The sequence below is a fragment of the Temnothorax longispinosus genome, chromosome 9 (genome assembly GCF_030848805.1).
Source record: "Temnothorax longispinosus isolate EJ_2023e chromosome 9, Tlon_JGU_v1, whole genome shotgun sequence".
In the NCBI taxonomy this organism is placed as follows: Eukaryota; Metazoa; Arthropoda; class Insecta; order Hymenoptera; family Formicidae; genus Temnothorax; species Temnothorax longispinosus.
In genome coordinates, this window is record NC_092366.1 from 113,835 (window position 1) to 128,925 (window position 15,091).

Genomic DNA, 15,091 nt, shown 5'->3' on the forward strand with positions numbered 1-15,091 from the left:
TGATTACGCGCGATAGTGGTCGGTTCGAGCAGATTCGAGCGGTACCTGTTATGGAACCTGTTGCACAAGCACGAGCGCGCGCAATCAGCTACCAGTGGAATGTATGCCGCGACCCGCGACCCGCGACCCGTAACCCGCGACCGTGAATATCAACCGTTAGAACACCGCATGCTAATATTGCCAATCCGCGAACGCGCCACTTTTTTCCTTCCTTATAATTCTTTCCTTTCTATATCGCGCATTTCTTAGCGCCTAGCTCGCGCGCCTAAAATTCAAGGCGCTTATCCTTACCTCATTTTACCTTACACGCACCCTTACAAACGATCCCTGTCCTTCTCTCGCGTAACCACGTTACAGCGGCATTACCGAATATAATTTACAAATAACTTACAAATAGATTAAAGATATCTTTGTTTTGTAAAAGAAGAAAAACTTGTAACTTTTGTTTATCTTACCTTCTTGCACCTTTGTGCGATTCCGTGACAAAGAAATGATAGACGCACGTTTTTTTCCAAGATGGTTCCTCGGAGCAAGGACGCGCACATTCGTGATAACCATCTATTTTAATGAGAAAATCACTTACAATTATAACAGTCCACGAGTGAGACGTTGCGCATTTATATTGAATAATTTTATGAAAATAATCGTTAATCATAATTAATTAATTTACATCAAATGGTTAATGGTCCCTAAGTTAAATTTTATCAAGTTAAACACGTATAATCTCGTAAGGGAGCACGGACATTAATAAACCGGTAAACTTATCAGGTTTCTCTCTTGAAAGTACAGATCGCTCGTGTAGCTTTTGAGCAAAATCAGGAAATATATACTTGGTGATACGATAAAAGGCTTGACTCACCCAATGTCTCGAGACACAGAGCCGAAATTGAATAGGAAACAAATATCACAACTATGCGATAGCGAAGGCACGACATAGTGGCCCAGAATATCTGGGTTGATCCAACACAAACACGTACATAAGTTTCAGCGATCCTACGCGAATCTAAGCCGACGACCAACGACCGACGACAGACTCGAGTGAACGCTTCGCTAACGGCTTCTTACTTGGACTTGGAGGATGTGAGTATGGAATAAGTAGGTGAAAGCAAGGCCTAGGCTACGCTACAAAGTAGTACACGTCGAGGAAAGGCTTCTGCTTCTTACTTCTCTTTTCACAAAGGTGCCGTCGCATTATGTAACGCTCGAGCATAAACTGCTTTATCGCACACACATTTAATCATTCGACAAATATCAAACAATATTAACAAATTTAGAAACGAAGAGAGATGAGAGAGAACCTTTCTTTTTCTCCTTAGAAAGTCAAAAAAGTTGATAAAGATTAATAAAATGGTAAATAAAAACAGAGTTCTTGATAAAAGAAAAATGTTTTTGTTTAAAAAAAATTGAAAGTCTGATTTCAAGCCAGAATAGTTCTAAGTTATAGCTCATTTGATTCCTTTCGAAAAGTTCTAGAGTTCCTGATAAGTAAAAAATTGCAAAATTTTAGACGTGTTTTAAAAAATCATTAAAATTTACGCAAATGACATTCACGGCAGACCTACGAAGTCAAATATCTTCTTAACTAGTGACCGGATCGCTTTTGATCATAGAAATGATTTCAGAACTCTTAGAGTTCTATCTAAAATAATTATCAGAACACCTGAAACTTTCAAAAAAAGTTTTTATGCAGACTTAGTCGAATTTCACGCGTTACATTCTCGAAATCGAATATCTTCTTAACTAGCATTAAGAAGTTAATATATTATGTCTTGCTCAATATTTAGAAATTAATTAGATCTAAAAATAAAATAATTTCCCTCCGCACGAGTCGAAATAGTTAATAAAATATTGTTTTATTATATGCAAAATAGGCGCCAAGTACACTTTTACAGTACACATTAATGATACGCGAGATTCACTTACTCAATGCTGCAAGGAAGAAATCTAATTTATATTTTTATTTAAAAAACCATATATATATATATATATATATATATATATATATATATATGTGTGTGTTATATAGTACACGGAAAGAATGGTTTTGCTGAAGTATCTAAAAATTACTGGATACAGATCTGAAAATAATTTTACATCACACGTGCGTGGAAAGTAGCCCATTACGCGCGTGACACGCGCGTAATGGGCCACTTTCCACGCACTTGTAATATAAAATAGGGTGTGTAACACGTGTGTTAAGTTGAAAATTGGACGTGCGGTCTACTCCGCACGTCCAATTTCCAACTTACAGCACTTGTTACACAAATAACTATTGTTCGACCATCAAAATAATTATGTAGAAATCTTGAACTGATTGCTAAAATGTCAATTTTTTTTTACAACATTATCATCATATTTCAGCGACTATAATAGCTACTATAATTAATTATTTTGATAATACAACAAAATTATTAGATACTTTAGATTTTTTAAATTATTAAATGCTAAATTTTTAGATACTTCAGCAAAACCGTTCTTTTCGTGTACATATTTTTGCAAATAAGTGTAATGAATTTTATATATCACCCCAAAAAATATAATCTTAGTTTTAGCGGAATCCTCTAAAATTCTAAATCTTACAATTAGAGGATTTTATGTATGGCCTTAAGCCGAATTCTCTAAAATCAAGAGGAAAATATTCTAAGCACAATATTTTTACAATTAGAGGAATTTCGTCTTGCATCTACAATCTTGTAAATAGAATACTTTTTTTTGGGTGATGTACTAGTAAAACATTTAGCGGTTTATGTACCACTACCATAATATATCCGCCTGAATCAGTTTTATTATCAAATTCCATTTTGGGTGATATATCAGATAATTAGAATCTCGACATCTATGTTTTATTATTATTCCATAGATACGTTTATAATACATTGCAAGTTTGAAATTTTTCATAAAATTTAGTGAATAAAACTATATACGTATGAATTTACAATCATCCACAGTGGTATTTAAAGGGATGAAACGTTTTGAAGACTCGACCGTTGAATTTTAGTCTAAGGATGAGAAATCAGTGTAACAAATTAAATTTCAGTATTTACTTTACTTACAGACTATATACGGATCAATTTTCACGGAATAGTAGTTAATTAAACGGAATTCTGAATTTAGGCGTCCAAATATCTCGAAGTATGTGTATTTAATATGTTCAGATAATAGTTGTTCAATATATTTAAGAGTTAATGCATTTTGCATCCCTTTTAGTCTAATCAACAGATAAATTCAATAATCGACAGACTATCTTTTTTTTTTTAATGCGGAGAAATCTACTACTGGGATCCCGCAGGCCGGAGCCCGGTTTACCCAGTAGCCCCCTCCGAGGAGGGGGAAGACCCCCTCGTCTCCGGGGAGAGAGACGAGGGAAGTGCCGGGTTTTTACCGGCTAAAACCCCACGGGTGTCCACACGGCGCGTTTTTCACAATGAGAGGGAATCCCGGGAAACGCCCTGATTCGTCCGGGGCCATCGACAGACTATCTCTGCTAGATGAATATTTTTAAGTGAAAGTTAAAAATAAAATAAAAAATTGTTCTGTTACGTGATGAATACATATTAATGCCATGCATTTAAACTATTATATTTGATTGTATGAGTCATTGTGTTTTATGTCCTGCAATTTTAACAATTTTATTCTCTTGTAATTTAAATTGTAGGAGAAAATCAGCCTTTAAAATTAAAATAAATATAAAATTTCGCGTGCGCGCACGCGTGTGTATGTGTATGTAATTGTTTCAATTTCAATATAATGTTAGAACAAAGAAAGTAATTTTTATTATATATTTAATTCATCTCCCTCGTATCATGTCAATGTTATTTTGTTTATGTAATGACACGAGTAAAATATGAATATATATAGGTATATAAACTAATAATAGTTACATACTTTCTATTAGATATAAAATGGCAATCTTATTGTACAATAATAAAGGTATTACAAATGCCCTAACAATCACTGGACATTTTTTGATCCAGTATATTTATATTGTATCTATTTATTCATTCAAAACAATTTCTTTATATTTATAATTAGCACATGACAAAATTATAAAAATGTCTCTATAAACTTATTTAACATAGAATGAATTTAATTATCGTTATTTAGTCTTATCTTTCAGAGATACAATGTATGTTGAAAGCTATTTTTGAATTATTGCCTTACGTTGCTTGTTTCCTCACTGTGAACAGTCGTGATTTAGAACTGTTTAATACGATGTGTTTTTTTTCCTCTAACAAAAGTTTCCTCACTATGGACAGGCTACGGTCAACGTGACGCTACAAATGCTTCGAAGCATTCCTCTTCTCTTTTCTTTCAATGAAGAAAGAAAGAAAAGACGAACGCTCCAAAGCATTTGTGGCGTCCGTCACGTTGACCGCAGCCACAGTCGTGATTTAGAACTGTTTAAATACGATGTGTTTTTTTTCCTCTAACAAAAGCTAATAAACGTTAATGTATTTACGACGTATATGCATACATACATACATTCATACACTCAATCTGAACATTCTTTTTGAGAAAAATTTGTCACATGCGCAATATTTAGTACAACAATATCACAAACTATTTTATCAATCTTCGCATACTTATAGCTGCTCATGCATACAAAATATGCATTCCAACGTCAGGCAGTATAAAACTAGAAATAACGTGTGTGCGTAAACGAATATCCTTTTTTGTTTTCTTCTTTTTTTTCTTCACTATAAGTACTTAATCTTAAGTAATCATGACAATTTGTTGCGTTTTTGTTTTTACATTTTTATGTTTTCATTTCGGTTATTTAGTGCTTAATGTTTGAATAATGCTTCATTTTCAGGATTATCGTCTCTGTGCTTTTCGAGGTTTCCAGATAGAGTCGGATCTGGCCGTCGTCTTTTAAAGAACCCAAGTTTTCTCAATATTAATGTCAGTAGAATGAATAATAACATGCCAGCTACTGCGGCCACTATATATATCCACACTGGTACAGGCTCAGCTTCTTGCTGATCCAATAAATCTGGATAAGCAATTGTCTCGGCCTATATAATAATATGAGATAACATTGTTAAATAATTTTTATCGTAACGCTTTCAACATTTTCAATATATCTTTTTGTATATAAAATATGCTTACAATTGCGTAATCATCTTTCAAGTTCTCTTGTTGTATCACAATGTTCGAAGGTATTACTATCCTAGCATTGGAACCTATTTTAACCATGTCCACTTTTGGATAGTCTTCGACCAAAGTAGAATTCCAAAGTCTGAAATCATTTCTTCAAATTCACAAGATGTTCCACAACGTTAAGTTTAATACACGTGAAATATTAACCTTTGTTGTGCACACAGGGGTCAAATAGACCCCAGCGTTTTTTCAAACGCGTTTTTCTAATACGTACAAATATTAAAAATTGAATTTTTTATGCATTTTTTAGTGAAAAAAGTCCATTTTTCGGCTTCTTTAGTTAACATATCATTTATAATTCTTTTATGTTGCAAGATATTAATGAAACCTATTAGACCTAATTTGGAAGCTTTGAACACGAGCCAGCAATTTTGTTTGAGTCAAAATAACGACGTGTACGTCTGTAATAAACAATTTAGTGACTGGGGTCTAATAGACCCCCTGTGCACAATACGTAATTTTGAAGAGGTGTGCACAACAAAGGTTAATATTGTAAAAGAACCTCTTATCAATTATTGTCTAGGAAAGATAATATGACTTGATATTTATTAACGCGTTAATTTTTGGAAATAAAAGCCTAAATAACTTATGTTAATGATACATTTTGCTTGTTTCAAGCTCTAACGTCACTCCTTCAAGTATTTGATATATACGTAAGAATAATCCTGCGTATTACAGTTAATAAATGAAATTATGATATGGCGTGACACAATTATAATAATAATTAACTTTACATTTTTGTTATTACCTTGCTTTAACACTTATGATGGCTTCCTGTTTCCTCTGCAAGTTGTATATATAGCATACGATGTCGAAACATTTTGCTGTGCCAGCTTTGCAATTCTGTAATGTAAGATCGTCCTATCAATGCTTCATAAAAAACGCTTTATTATCGAAATGTCCTACGTAGAATGAATTCGCGGAAACAGCAAAGCTTTAGATTTTACAAGCTTAAAAATAACAAAATTCTAAGGATAATAAAGAATATTTTGATATTTTTGATTGATTTGCAATATTGAAAAATGTCGAAAGTAAAACTAAAAGAAAAATAAAACTATATATCTATTTCAATTATTTCGCAATTCCAATTTATTTTTGCATTCGAAATTATGACCTTTACATACAACGAATCATTCTGTATAGGGATTTATTATAAATTCCGCGTTCAGTCTCAGAGTCCTGATTTTTCTAATTGTATTATTACCTTGAGTTTAATGAGTTTAATAAATAATGACTTACCATCATAAGTGATGATAACTTACCATTGCAACGACACGATGCCGATGTCCATCCTTGTCGATAATTGTTCGCGTATTTACAACTTTTTCTGTATCTCGCGTTGTTCTTATGTGATTAGTATGATTGTACAAAATTGTCGATGGAGTTGAAGATTGTATAATGCTATCGATATCATCCAAGTTGGCATTATCTTGCAGTTTTAATGGATTGACTACATGTCCTGGTGGCAATATACATTCACCGTCTCCCAGAGCTAAGTCATTTAATATGCGTCAGATGTATCGTAAATACTTTGTGATATTTTATATTTTCACTAAATTTAATTCCATAAATACTCAATAAATTTTATGTGATAAAGTATGTCTCTCTCATACTGTGTTAATATATTTATATTATATATTCTTTTTCAATTTTATATTCATATATTAATTTTTGTCCAAAATATATTCCTAGAAGCGAAATGTCAGAATTGAAAAACGAATGGCTGATGACACGTGCTGCAGGTTATTTATGAGCTTTCAAATTCTGCAGAAATTCGATATTTTAAGCTCGTTTAAAGAATTATTATTATTTTTAAATTAGAAGAGCTATAGACGACGTTTTACTTACGTCCTATTCCCTTAAAGTTTTTCTATAAAGATACTAACTTTTTTACTTGAAACATTTTTTTAAATGATACAGCTTTTCCGTAAAATTTTTCTAAATGACGAGATTTCAAATTTTAACTGATGGGATTGAAGAATTCATAAATCATTCATTCTAATTCCCAGATCTTACAAACAACTTCCATTCGATTTTCTATTTTGACATATTACGAAGGATCACCAACTTGGAGGGGCAGATTCTCTTTTTTGTACTACCTTGGATAGTTGGCATTTCTTCCATATAGAGCAGCCACTTGCCGTGCGCTTTGTCATTCGCGACCTCGTAAGGCCACGAAATCCGTACTTCCACAGTGCTGACTTTCCATGGTCCTTCATTAAATACTTCGTAAACGTGCGACACCTTCGGGCCTACTTCATTCAAGTGTTTTATCGCGGATTCTCCGACTACGGGGCCACCGTAAAACGCCCATTGGGTTTTCGCACTTCTACGAATAAATATATATTTTGATATATTAATATACGTGATAAAAATATATATTAATTAATTTAATTGAATAAACCTATTATTGGCGCGAATATAAGTATCTATTTGCATCGAGAGTATTTTTTATCAACTTTTTACAACATCGCCTAGTGTGTGTGTGTCATGCAAACACACGTGGTCAATCACATATGTGATTAAATTTGTTTTACCAAATTAATAAATGTTGTAACTTAGCCGTATGTGTGCACTGAGAAAAAAATATTTTAATCTAAAAAAATATTTATTAGGTTGCTCCTAATAGCATTATTTACTTACTTTTAACACATATTTATTTAGAATTAGATATTTTTATTTAATTGAAATAAAAATATCTAATTCTAAATAAATATGTGTAAAAAATAAGTAAATATGCCATTAGGAGCCACCTAATAAATATTTTTTTGGATTTTTTCTCAGTGTGGTATATGTGTATTATGACACAGAATCGCTTAGTAGAAAAATATAAAAACAGCGAATCTGAAGACAAACGGAGAGAACCAACTAGTTTTCATTCAATGATTTGCGAGAGAAGATTGTGAAGAAGATACGTTATACAAATCGAACGATTAGACATTGAAATAATGAAATATAAAAATTACCCTTTGATCGAAAGTTCGGCGCGTTTTAATACTGTAGCTTGCAGAACAATGGGTTGCTTCTCTTTCACTTCCTTTGATGTGGAATTTGCGAAAATTGTGAAACCCAATTGCGATTCATTATCCTCGAGGCCTTTGGGATCGAATCTCACTTGTATGTCCACCGCTTTGTCCTTTTTAAATGGATTGCCAATAGAACACGATACTATAGTAGCGTTGTACAGATTACAGATCACGGAATCGTTGCTTTTACTGGCGATGTAGTTCAAATTCTGTGAGTGAACGATAAACAGTTGAGCCTCATACGCAGACTCGCCAACGTTTGCCACCTTCACTTCTACCACTATCTCTTCTCTTTCGCCCAAAAACAACTCGTAGAAGTCCGGCTTTACAGAGGAAGCTAATAAGAAATAAGAGACTGTTAGCTGCTTAATCAAAATTTCCTCTAGTAATATATATATATATATATATATATATATATATATATATATATATAGATCTTATTTACAGTAATGCCCTTTCTATTTTTATTGTACAATCGCAGAACCTCCCAACTCTAAACTTCTTCCAAACCGTTACCAATCTTATTCTACTGACACAGAGTGCGTGTTGATCATGCACACAGTATTTTTATTTCGCGCGTGCATGTTCAAACAGCAAATGTGAAATAATGGAGGAATAGTACCAGAGAAGGAGTAGTGTCAGTTTAAGGAAAAGTTGAGCTAACCGAGAGTGGAGAGTAAAATTAAGAATAAAGGCATTAAGGCTCCTGGGCTATTTCCGACATCTTGTGAGATTGTGACGTCAGAGGCGATAAATGACACCCTATTCCTATTTTGTTGTGTGTGCCATTCTCAAATAAAAAGACATTTCGATAAAAAATCACTACAGATCGTTTTACAACACTTGTAAAGTTGGCCGCAAACTATCCTTTTCCCTCGACAATAAACAAACAGCCGTAAATTGAATGTAATAGGATGCAGAGGCTTATGCGCAGGCACATGACTGTATAGCTTTCGTATTAGAAAAGGATAGTTTTCGGTCAATTTTACACAAGTGTTCTGAAACGATCTATAGTGATTTTTTTTATTAAAATGTTTTTTTATTTGCTTTGAATGGCACACACGACAGAATAGGGTGTCATTTCTTGCCTCTGACGTCACAATCTCACAAGATGTCGGAAAGAGCCTAGGAGACTTAAAAATTTATTTTAACCTGATAAAAGTTACATGGAGAAATATATATTGCAATAATTCTATTATAGTAATATGAAATTTTGCTTGAAAAAGGAACACCTACCTGATAAATTTAGTTTAGCTATCACTTGCAAATCACTTTCGCAAATGTCATTATTTCCGCAGTCTTTCTGAAACACAGCTTCGAATACACGTGCGGCTTCCTGCTGATTGAGTATTGGGTAATGCTTCATATCGGGTAGAGGAGCACCTTCATGTGGCATCACTGGCTCTTCTTGTATCAGTGAATAATTCAGACGAAATTTGATGGGAGTTTGGATGTCGCGTGTATTCTCCTGTTAGACATTCATAATAAATAATTATATATCTTCTAATAATTAATATCAACTATGTGAACTTTACCTTTAAATAAACAATTTCCTTTTGGCAGTGTACCAACTTTGTGCTATCTAAGGTGACTGTTCGATTAATGTAATGAGGACGTGCATTACCATTCACGCCGAACCAAACTCTCGAGAATTTCTTAGTTCCGGTGTAAGTCTCTGCTTCGATGTAGTAATTTAATCTTAGATTTTGCATAGAATCTTCTTTCGCTAGCGATTCCGTCTTGCAGCAAGCTTCAAATGTGAAACTGCAGAGTTTCATATATATATTAGTTTTTTTACACCATATATATATATATATATGTTTGTTTTACAATTTATTTCATGTTGAACTACTAGTACCATGTATAATTTGCGTTTAGATCGGCCAAACATCCAATTTTGTTGGGATCGATAGGTTCTATTGTATCCTGATATATCCCATCTTTTTTTGCATAGCGTATGTAAGTAAAGATATCGATTATTTTCTTAGAACGGAGAAGTACAACCGCATCGTTTTCATATGCTCCGATTAAGAGATCCGAATAGCCATTCTGGTCCATGTCGGTTCCGCCGCTCAAAGAGTAACCAAATGTCTTCATTGGCGTAGGCAAGTCTTCAGCGTGTATGATCTGTTAAACAATAACATGACAAAACGAAAACGTGCATAAATAAAATAAATAATTTTTAACATATCTAAATCTGGACATATTAAAAAAATCAACAAAATTATGTAAATTAAAAGAATAAAGCAATGATCATTATAACAAAACTTGTTACTTGTGATGGTGTTTTTTTAATGCCATTCTTGGAGCCGAGATAAATATAAACAGTTCCCTTTCCGTCGTATGGAGCTCCAATTGCAATATCTTCATATCCATCCTTGTTTAAATCTCCAAGATTTGTTAGTGCGAATCCAAATCTGTCGACAATTTGTTATTATCATAATTAATCAACGTATAAGCATAGATTAAAACAAAAAATGATGTAAAAATATGCTAAACCTCGATTCCTCATGACCAACGAGCTTGACAGGCGAACACTTCTCGTGATCTTTGATGGTTCTACAAATGTCTAGCGTTGTATAAATATAAACAGCTCCACCTTCCGCTTTGTTGAAGTAAAACGGCGCTGCCACGATTAAATCAGTTACTCTACAATAAATATTAGTGTATAAATAAAATGAGCAAGACATATAAATTCGCGATAATATAACACAATGACCTTGTAACAAATGTCAATAAAATATATATTAAATGTTGTCTTACTTGTCTCCATTTACATCTGCCGATGTGATTTCGTATCCATAGCTCGAGGCAAATTGTTCGCCGTCTAGAACGAGGGCAACGTCCATGTCCGACTTAAAATCGCGCCTTGTGAACAAAACTACTTGGCCCGTACCATTAGAACGAGGTGCACCCGCCGCATAAGCCAAATCCTTGCCAAAGAAGTTCCCAACGGCCACGGACATTCCTATATAAGTACGAAGATTAAAGTAAAGCGTAAATGAAATAAAAGTTTGCATGGCACAACGCTTACCGTGCCCGCTAAAAAATCAATAATTCAATAGAAAAAAAAGAGAGAAAAAAAAGGAAACGATTAATTTGGATGCAGAACAAATAAGTTCTCAGACGGTATTTATAATAAGATATTTGTGATATTTTGTATAAAGCTTACTGAAATAAAAACTTTATTTTAATAAGATTACGTACCGAGATAGCTGTATTTATTTACAGGTGAAAAATCTTGCATTGGCGCGTTGTAAACTGTATTGTCCCTAGTTAAAAATTCATCTGAAATAGTGAATAAATAAAGGGTCCCTCTCCAAGTATGTGGTCCTGGCGTACCAATCACTACACGATCTTCAGCGGTTAATAAACCGCTAGTCCCAGCCTGACAGTAACCAAACTGCTCGTGGGCTCTGAAAAATCGTATTTTACAAGAAATAGATTGTTAGCTAAAATTTAGAAGCGTCGTAAGAGTATATGAAATATTCAGGCAACTACAACGTAGGCACGTTGTTTATATTACTTGTTGGTAGGTTTTCCAGAGCATGGCTTTTTCAAATCGTCGTATTTTAAATCTTGAGATAATATGTAACATTGGCCTTGGCCCCATTGCGAATCAGCTGTTTTAACGATATGGCGATGCGCGCATACCTGTGAGAGTAGATGAAACCACGTGGTAATCTGTGCTATACGATATTGTTAATTTTGATTGTCTATAACTTTCTTTACTCACCATAACTTTACCTCCAACTCCCTGACTACGTACAGTAACTCCTAACCATTGATTATCTTTTATTTCATCAGTCCCCGGCGGTACTAAATCATCCGATTCCAAATCTGAAAAAAGTATTATAATCTTCACAAACGTGGAGCTACGGAAACATTAGATATGTCATATCCGCTTTTAAAAATTAAATTATGAATTTTATATGTTTTAATTGCAAATTACAAAAATATTTGTAAGCTTGTGGTAACAGATAAATATTTAACATTTCAATGATAGTTACATTCTCAAGTTAAATAAATTTGAAAACAGATATAAATTTGGAAAACAAATAAATTAAATAGTAACCGTAGAAAAATACAATATAAAACTATTTTGTGTGTGTGTGTGTGTGTGTATGCGCGCGCGCACGAATAAAATACCTGTTATTATAATATTGAAATAATGATATAGTGTAATAAGACAGTAACAATACGTATTAAATCAAAAGAAGATTTATAATTTTAGCAGCAAAATTACGTGACCACAATATTCAGGAAATTATGATAGATAAATAAATAATACGTAAATAACTTTAGATTATGCAATTTTAAATTGTCATTTAATTATAATTCTTTTGGATAAATAGCAAATTATTCTTGTGTTAATTATATCACGTACTGACCATGCATATAAACTGAATCTGAATAAGTAAAACTGCATGACAGTTGCATCAAGTAAAAATAAAAATAATTAGCAAAAAACAATGTTAGTAAAAGCAGAAATGTCAGTTTGCATTCGTATAACATAAAAATGCTGTAAACAATCGCCACCATCGCCATCGTTAATTTTGTCAATTATCATCCTTAAGAAATATTCCGTTTCTCTATTCTATGTTGTTTCGAACAAGAGCGCAAGCTTTGATGCAAAAGAATTAATATATAATAGATAATAGAGATTAATTTTTTCACCGCGCGCATGCTTGTCTCGTCTTTCAATATGTAATACTTTTTTTTTCTTTAGGAAAGACATATGCACGTTGTATGGCAATCCGCTGGTAAAAATCTTCAAACTCTTCATTCACGTCATTCTGCAAAGACTCTGCTGAAGTTTATACACTTACTTGAATCGTACGATTCGTATTCGTATGGTCTGTACAGTAGACCATCATCCACTGGTTTACCGAACCATGATTTAACAAAAAAGCATCTCATTATATATATATATATCTATATATATATCTATATATATAAAATTAAGTATTGAATGATACATAAATAGATTTGATTAAATAGAAATTCATCCATCGTTGGATACGTTTAATGCAGAACATAAAGATGCACGCTCTCGACCTGACTTTAACATTCAAACATTTAACTGAACAGAATTTACATTGAACAGAAACAAAAAACACGTAACATTGAACAGAATTTGTGATGGAGAGCGTAGGAATAATTTAATTTATACAGGGCTATAAATTAATCATATAAATTTATTACAGTAGTGTAAACAATATAAGTATGTATTACGGTAGGATTACAAATCTATATCTTTTAAAGTTATCACGATACAATACACGTGACAAAATAGAGAATTGACAAAATATGCGAGACATGACATACTCAGCCGTCCATCGGTGATGACTTGAGTACAATCTCCCGTATATGTACTCAACGGGCACTTCCACAACGCTCCCGATTTGTTTGTACCCGGTTGTCGATTTTGATCCAAGGGTGCACCGATCAGCATCCTGTTGAAAATGAGAAAGCATAGTTACAAAGGTCAAATAGTAGAGCAGCAGCATCAGCAGCGTGAAAAGGAGAAAAATAAGATTCTACTTGACTTGATTTCAAGTTTGCAACGACAAAAGGAGATTTCCAAGAGAGAAAGAGAGAAGCGATTCTTTTACTCGTACTGTTTCAGATAAGGCTATACTTTTTGTAATTTACTGTCAATTATATAGCGATATTCTTCTGTGCAGTAGAGTCCATGTCTACGTCTATAAGTCTGTATTATATGTCATATGTATATACTATTCAATTTCAACAAAAACAATTGATCAAGAGACAATCGATGACATCGAATAAAGGGACGTCGATTTTATAAAAATTTAACTCGTATCGTATTATATATTGTATTCATACTAGATTGTTAAAAAATATTACACCATATTATTCTCCTAATATTTTCCCATTACAGTAGCATCTTTATACACATAATGTTACTTTATATACACACACATAAATATAAAAATTAACAATCGTAACGACAGGAAGGTGCTCGGCGAGAGACAGAGTAAGTAGACTAGTAGAGGATAAATTGACTCACCAACTGGTCGATTTGGATGACGAGTGGTTCTCGATCTCTATATGCTCGGCTACGGAGTAGCCGAAGTAGGAGCCCTGCAGGCCCCTTTTGACAACAGGTATTCGTGGTTCGAGATTAAAAGCGTGCATGACGCACGCACTCATCAAAGCTGTCCACAGTACATATAACGCGTTCATGGTCGACTGTGGCGATTGCGATTACTTATAACATGTATATCAAGCGACTTATGTGAGCGGATCGTCTCTCTCCGACTCTGATTCTTCTGAATTCTCCGCGCACGTCTCCCGCTCTATCGCATACCACGCTTCTTCGTCATCACCATCAGGCATCAGCCAACGCAAACCACCACAAGCGCTCCTCGCGAGTACTCTTTCCACATTTTTGTAAACGCACAGGCACTACCCTACGACCCTACCCAGTCCAGTCCAGTCTACTGAGTCTACCCACCCACGCAGGCCACGCACACGCATCGGGCCGTCGCCGCCATCGGTGATCGGGCCGATAGGGGCGATAGGGCCTCGGGCCTCGGGCGTATGTACTTTCACGAGGATTTGCGAGGCTCTGGGTGGCGCTCAGTGGCGCTCAGTGCTTGAATTCATTCGCAAGAAAAGGGAGCGTTCCGTTTGACCACGTTGCGATTGACCACCAGTCAATCACAGCCCTCGGTGCCTGGAGTTTTTCCACTGCGATTGACCACCAGCCAATGAGCTGAATGAGCCAATCAGACCAAAATGTTACTAGCTAGAAATTCTAGGCCAACTTTATGCACCAATATGCACCAGTTCAGCTAGTTGTTCGAAAAAGAACAGACGGAAGAGTGTCGCTATATAGCGAGAAGCGAGATTTATTTTTGAAAATTTAGCGAAATCGG

At 34.2% G+C, this 15,091-nt stretch overlaps 1 protein-coding gene and 2 long non-coding RNA genes across 4 annotated transcripts in view; 2 read left to right on the top strand and 1 right to left on the bottom strand.

Moving 5' to 3' along the window:
* Window positions 1-15,091, top strand: part of LOC139819280 (uncharacterized) — a 42,580-nt gene that overhangs the window by 22,253 nt on the left and 5,236 nt on the right. The window lies entirely within an intron of this gene.
* LOC139819688 (uncharacterized) lies at window positions 42-3,270 on the top strand. Its single transcript, XR_011733798.1, has 3 exons — window positions 42-1,080; window positions 3,056-3,132; window positions 3,208-3,270. It is a non-coding gene; the product is annotated as an uncharacterized lncRNA (long non-coding RNA).
* On the bottom strand, window positions 3,766-14,792 carry Mew (multiple edematous wings). Of its 2 annotated transcripts, XM_071789255.1 has the most exons (18): window positions 14,221-14,792; window positions 13,515-13,642; window positions 13,016-13,066; window positions 11,923-12,026; window positions 11,713-11,840; window positions 11,394-11,602; window positions 10,950-11,154; window positions 10,686-10,835; window positions 10,462-10,603; window positions 10,045-10,313; window positions 9,722-9,950; window positions 9,423-9,654; window positions 8,127-8,523; window positions 7,260-7,489; window positions 6,423-6,652; window positions 5,909-6,003; window positions 5,110-5,239; window positions 3,766-5,015 (listed from the first exon to the last, which is right to left on the bottom strand). In XM_071789255.1, the coding sequence occupies exons 1-18, from the start codon at window positions 14,394-14,396 to the stop codon at window positions 4,785-4,787; spliced, it is 3,336 nt and encodes a 1,111-aa protein (XP_071645356.1). In that variant the 5' UTR covers window positions 14,397-14,792; the 3' UTR covers window positions 3,766-4,784. The 2 variants fall into 2 exon arrangements, with proteins under 2 accessions (XP_071645356.1, XP_071645357.1); XM_071789256.1 differs by lacking the exon at window positions 13,016-13,066 and having other exon boundaries at window positions 14,221-14,791.

Coding starts and splice junctions, on each gene's coding strand:
- Mew (XM_071789255.1), bottom strand. CDS start 14,396: ATGAACGCGTTATATGTACTGTGGACAGCTTTGATGAGTGCGTGCGTC. Junction 12,027..13,015: donor ATACGAATCGTACGATTCAA/GTAAGTGTATAA, acceptor TACTTTTTTCAG/ATTTGGAATCGGATGATTTA. Junction 10,604..10,685: donor GTTGGTCATGAGGAATCGAG/GTTTAGCATATT, acceptor AATTGTCGACAG/ATTTGGATTCGCACTAACAA.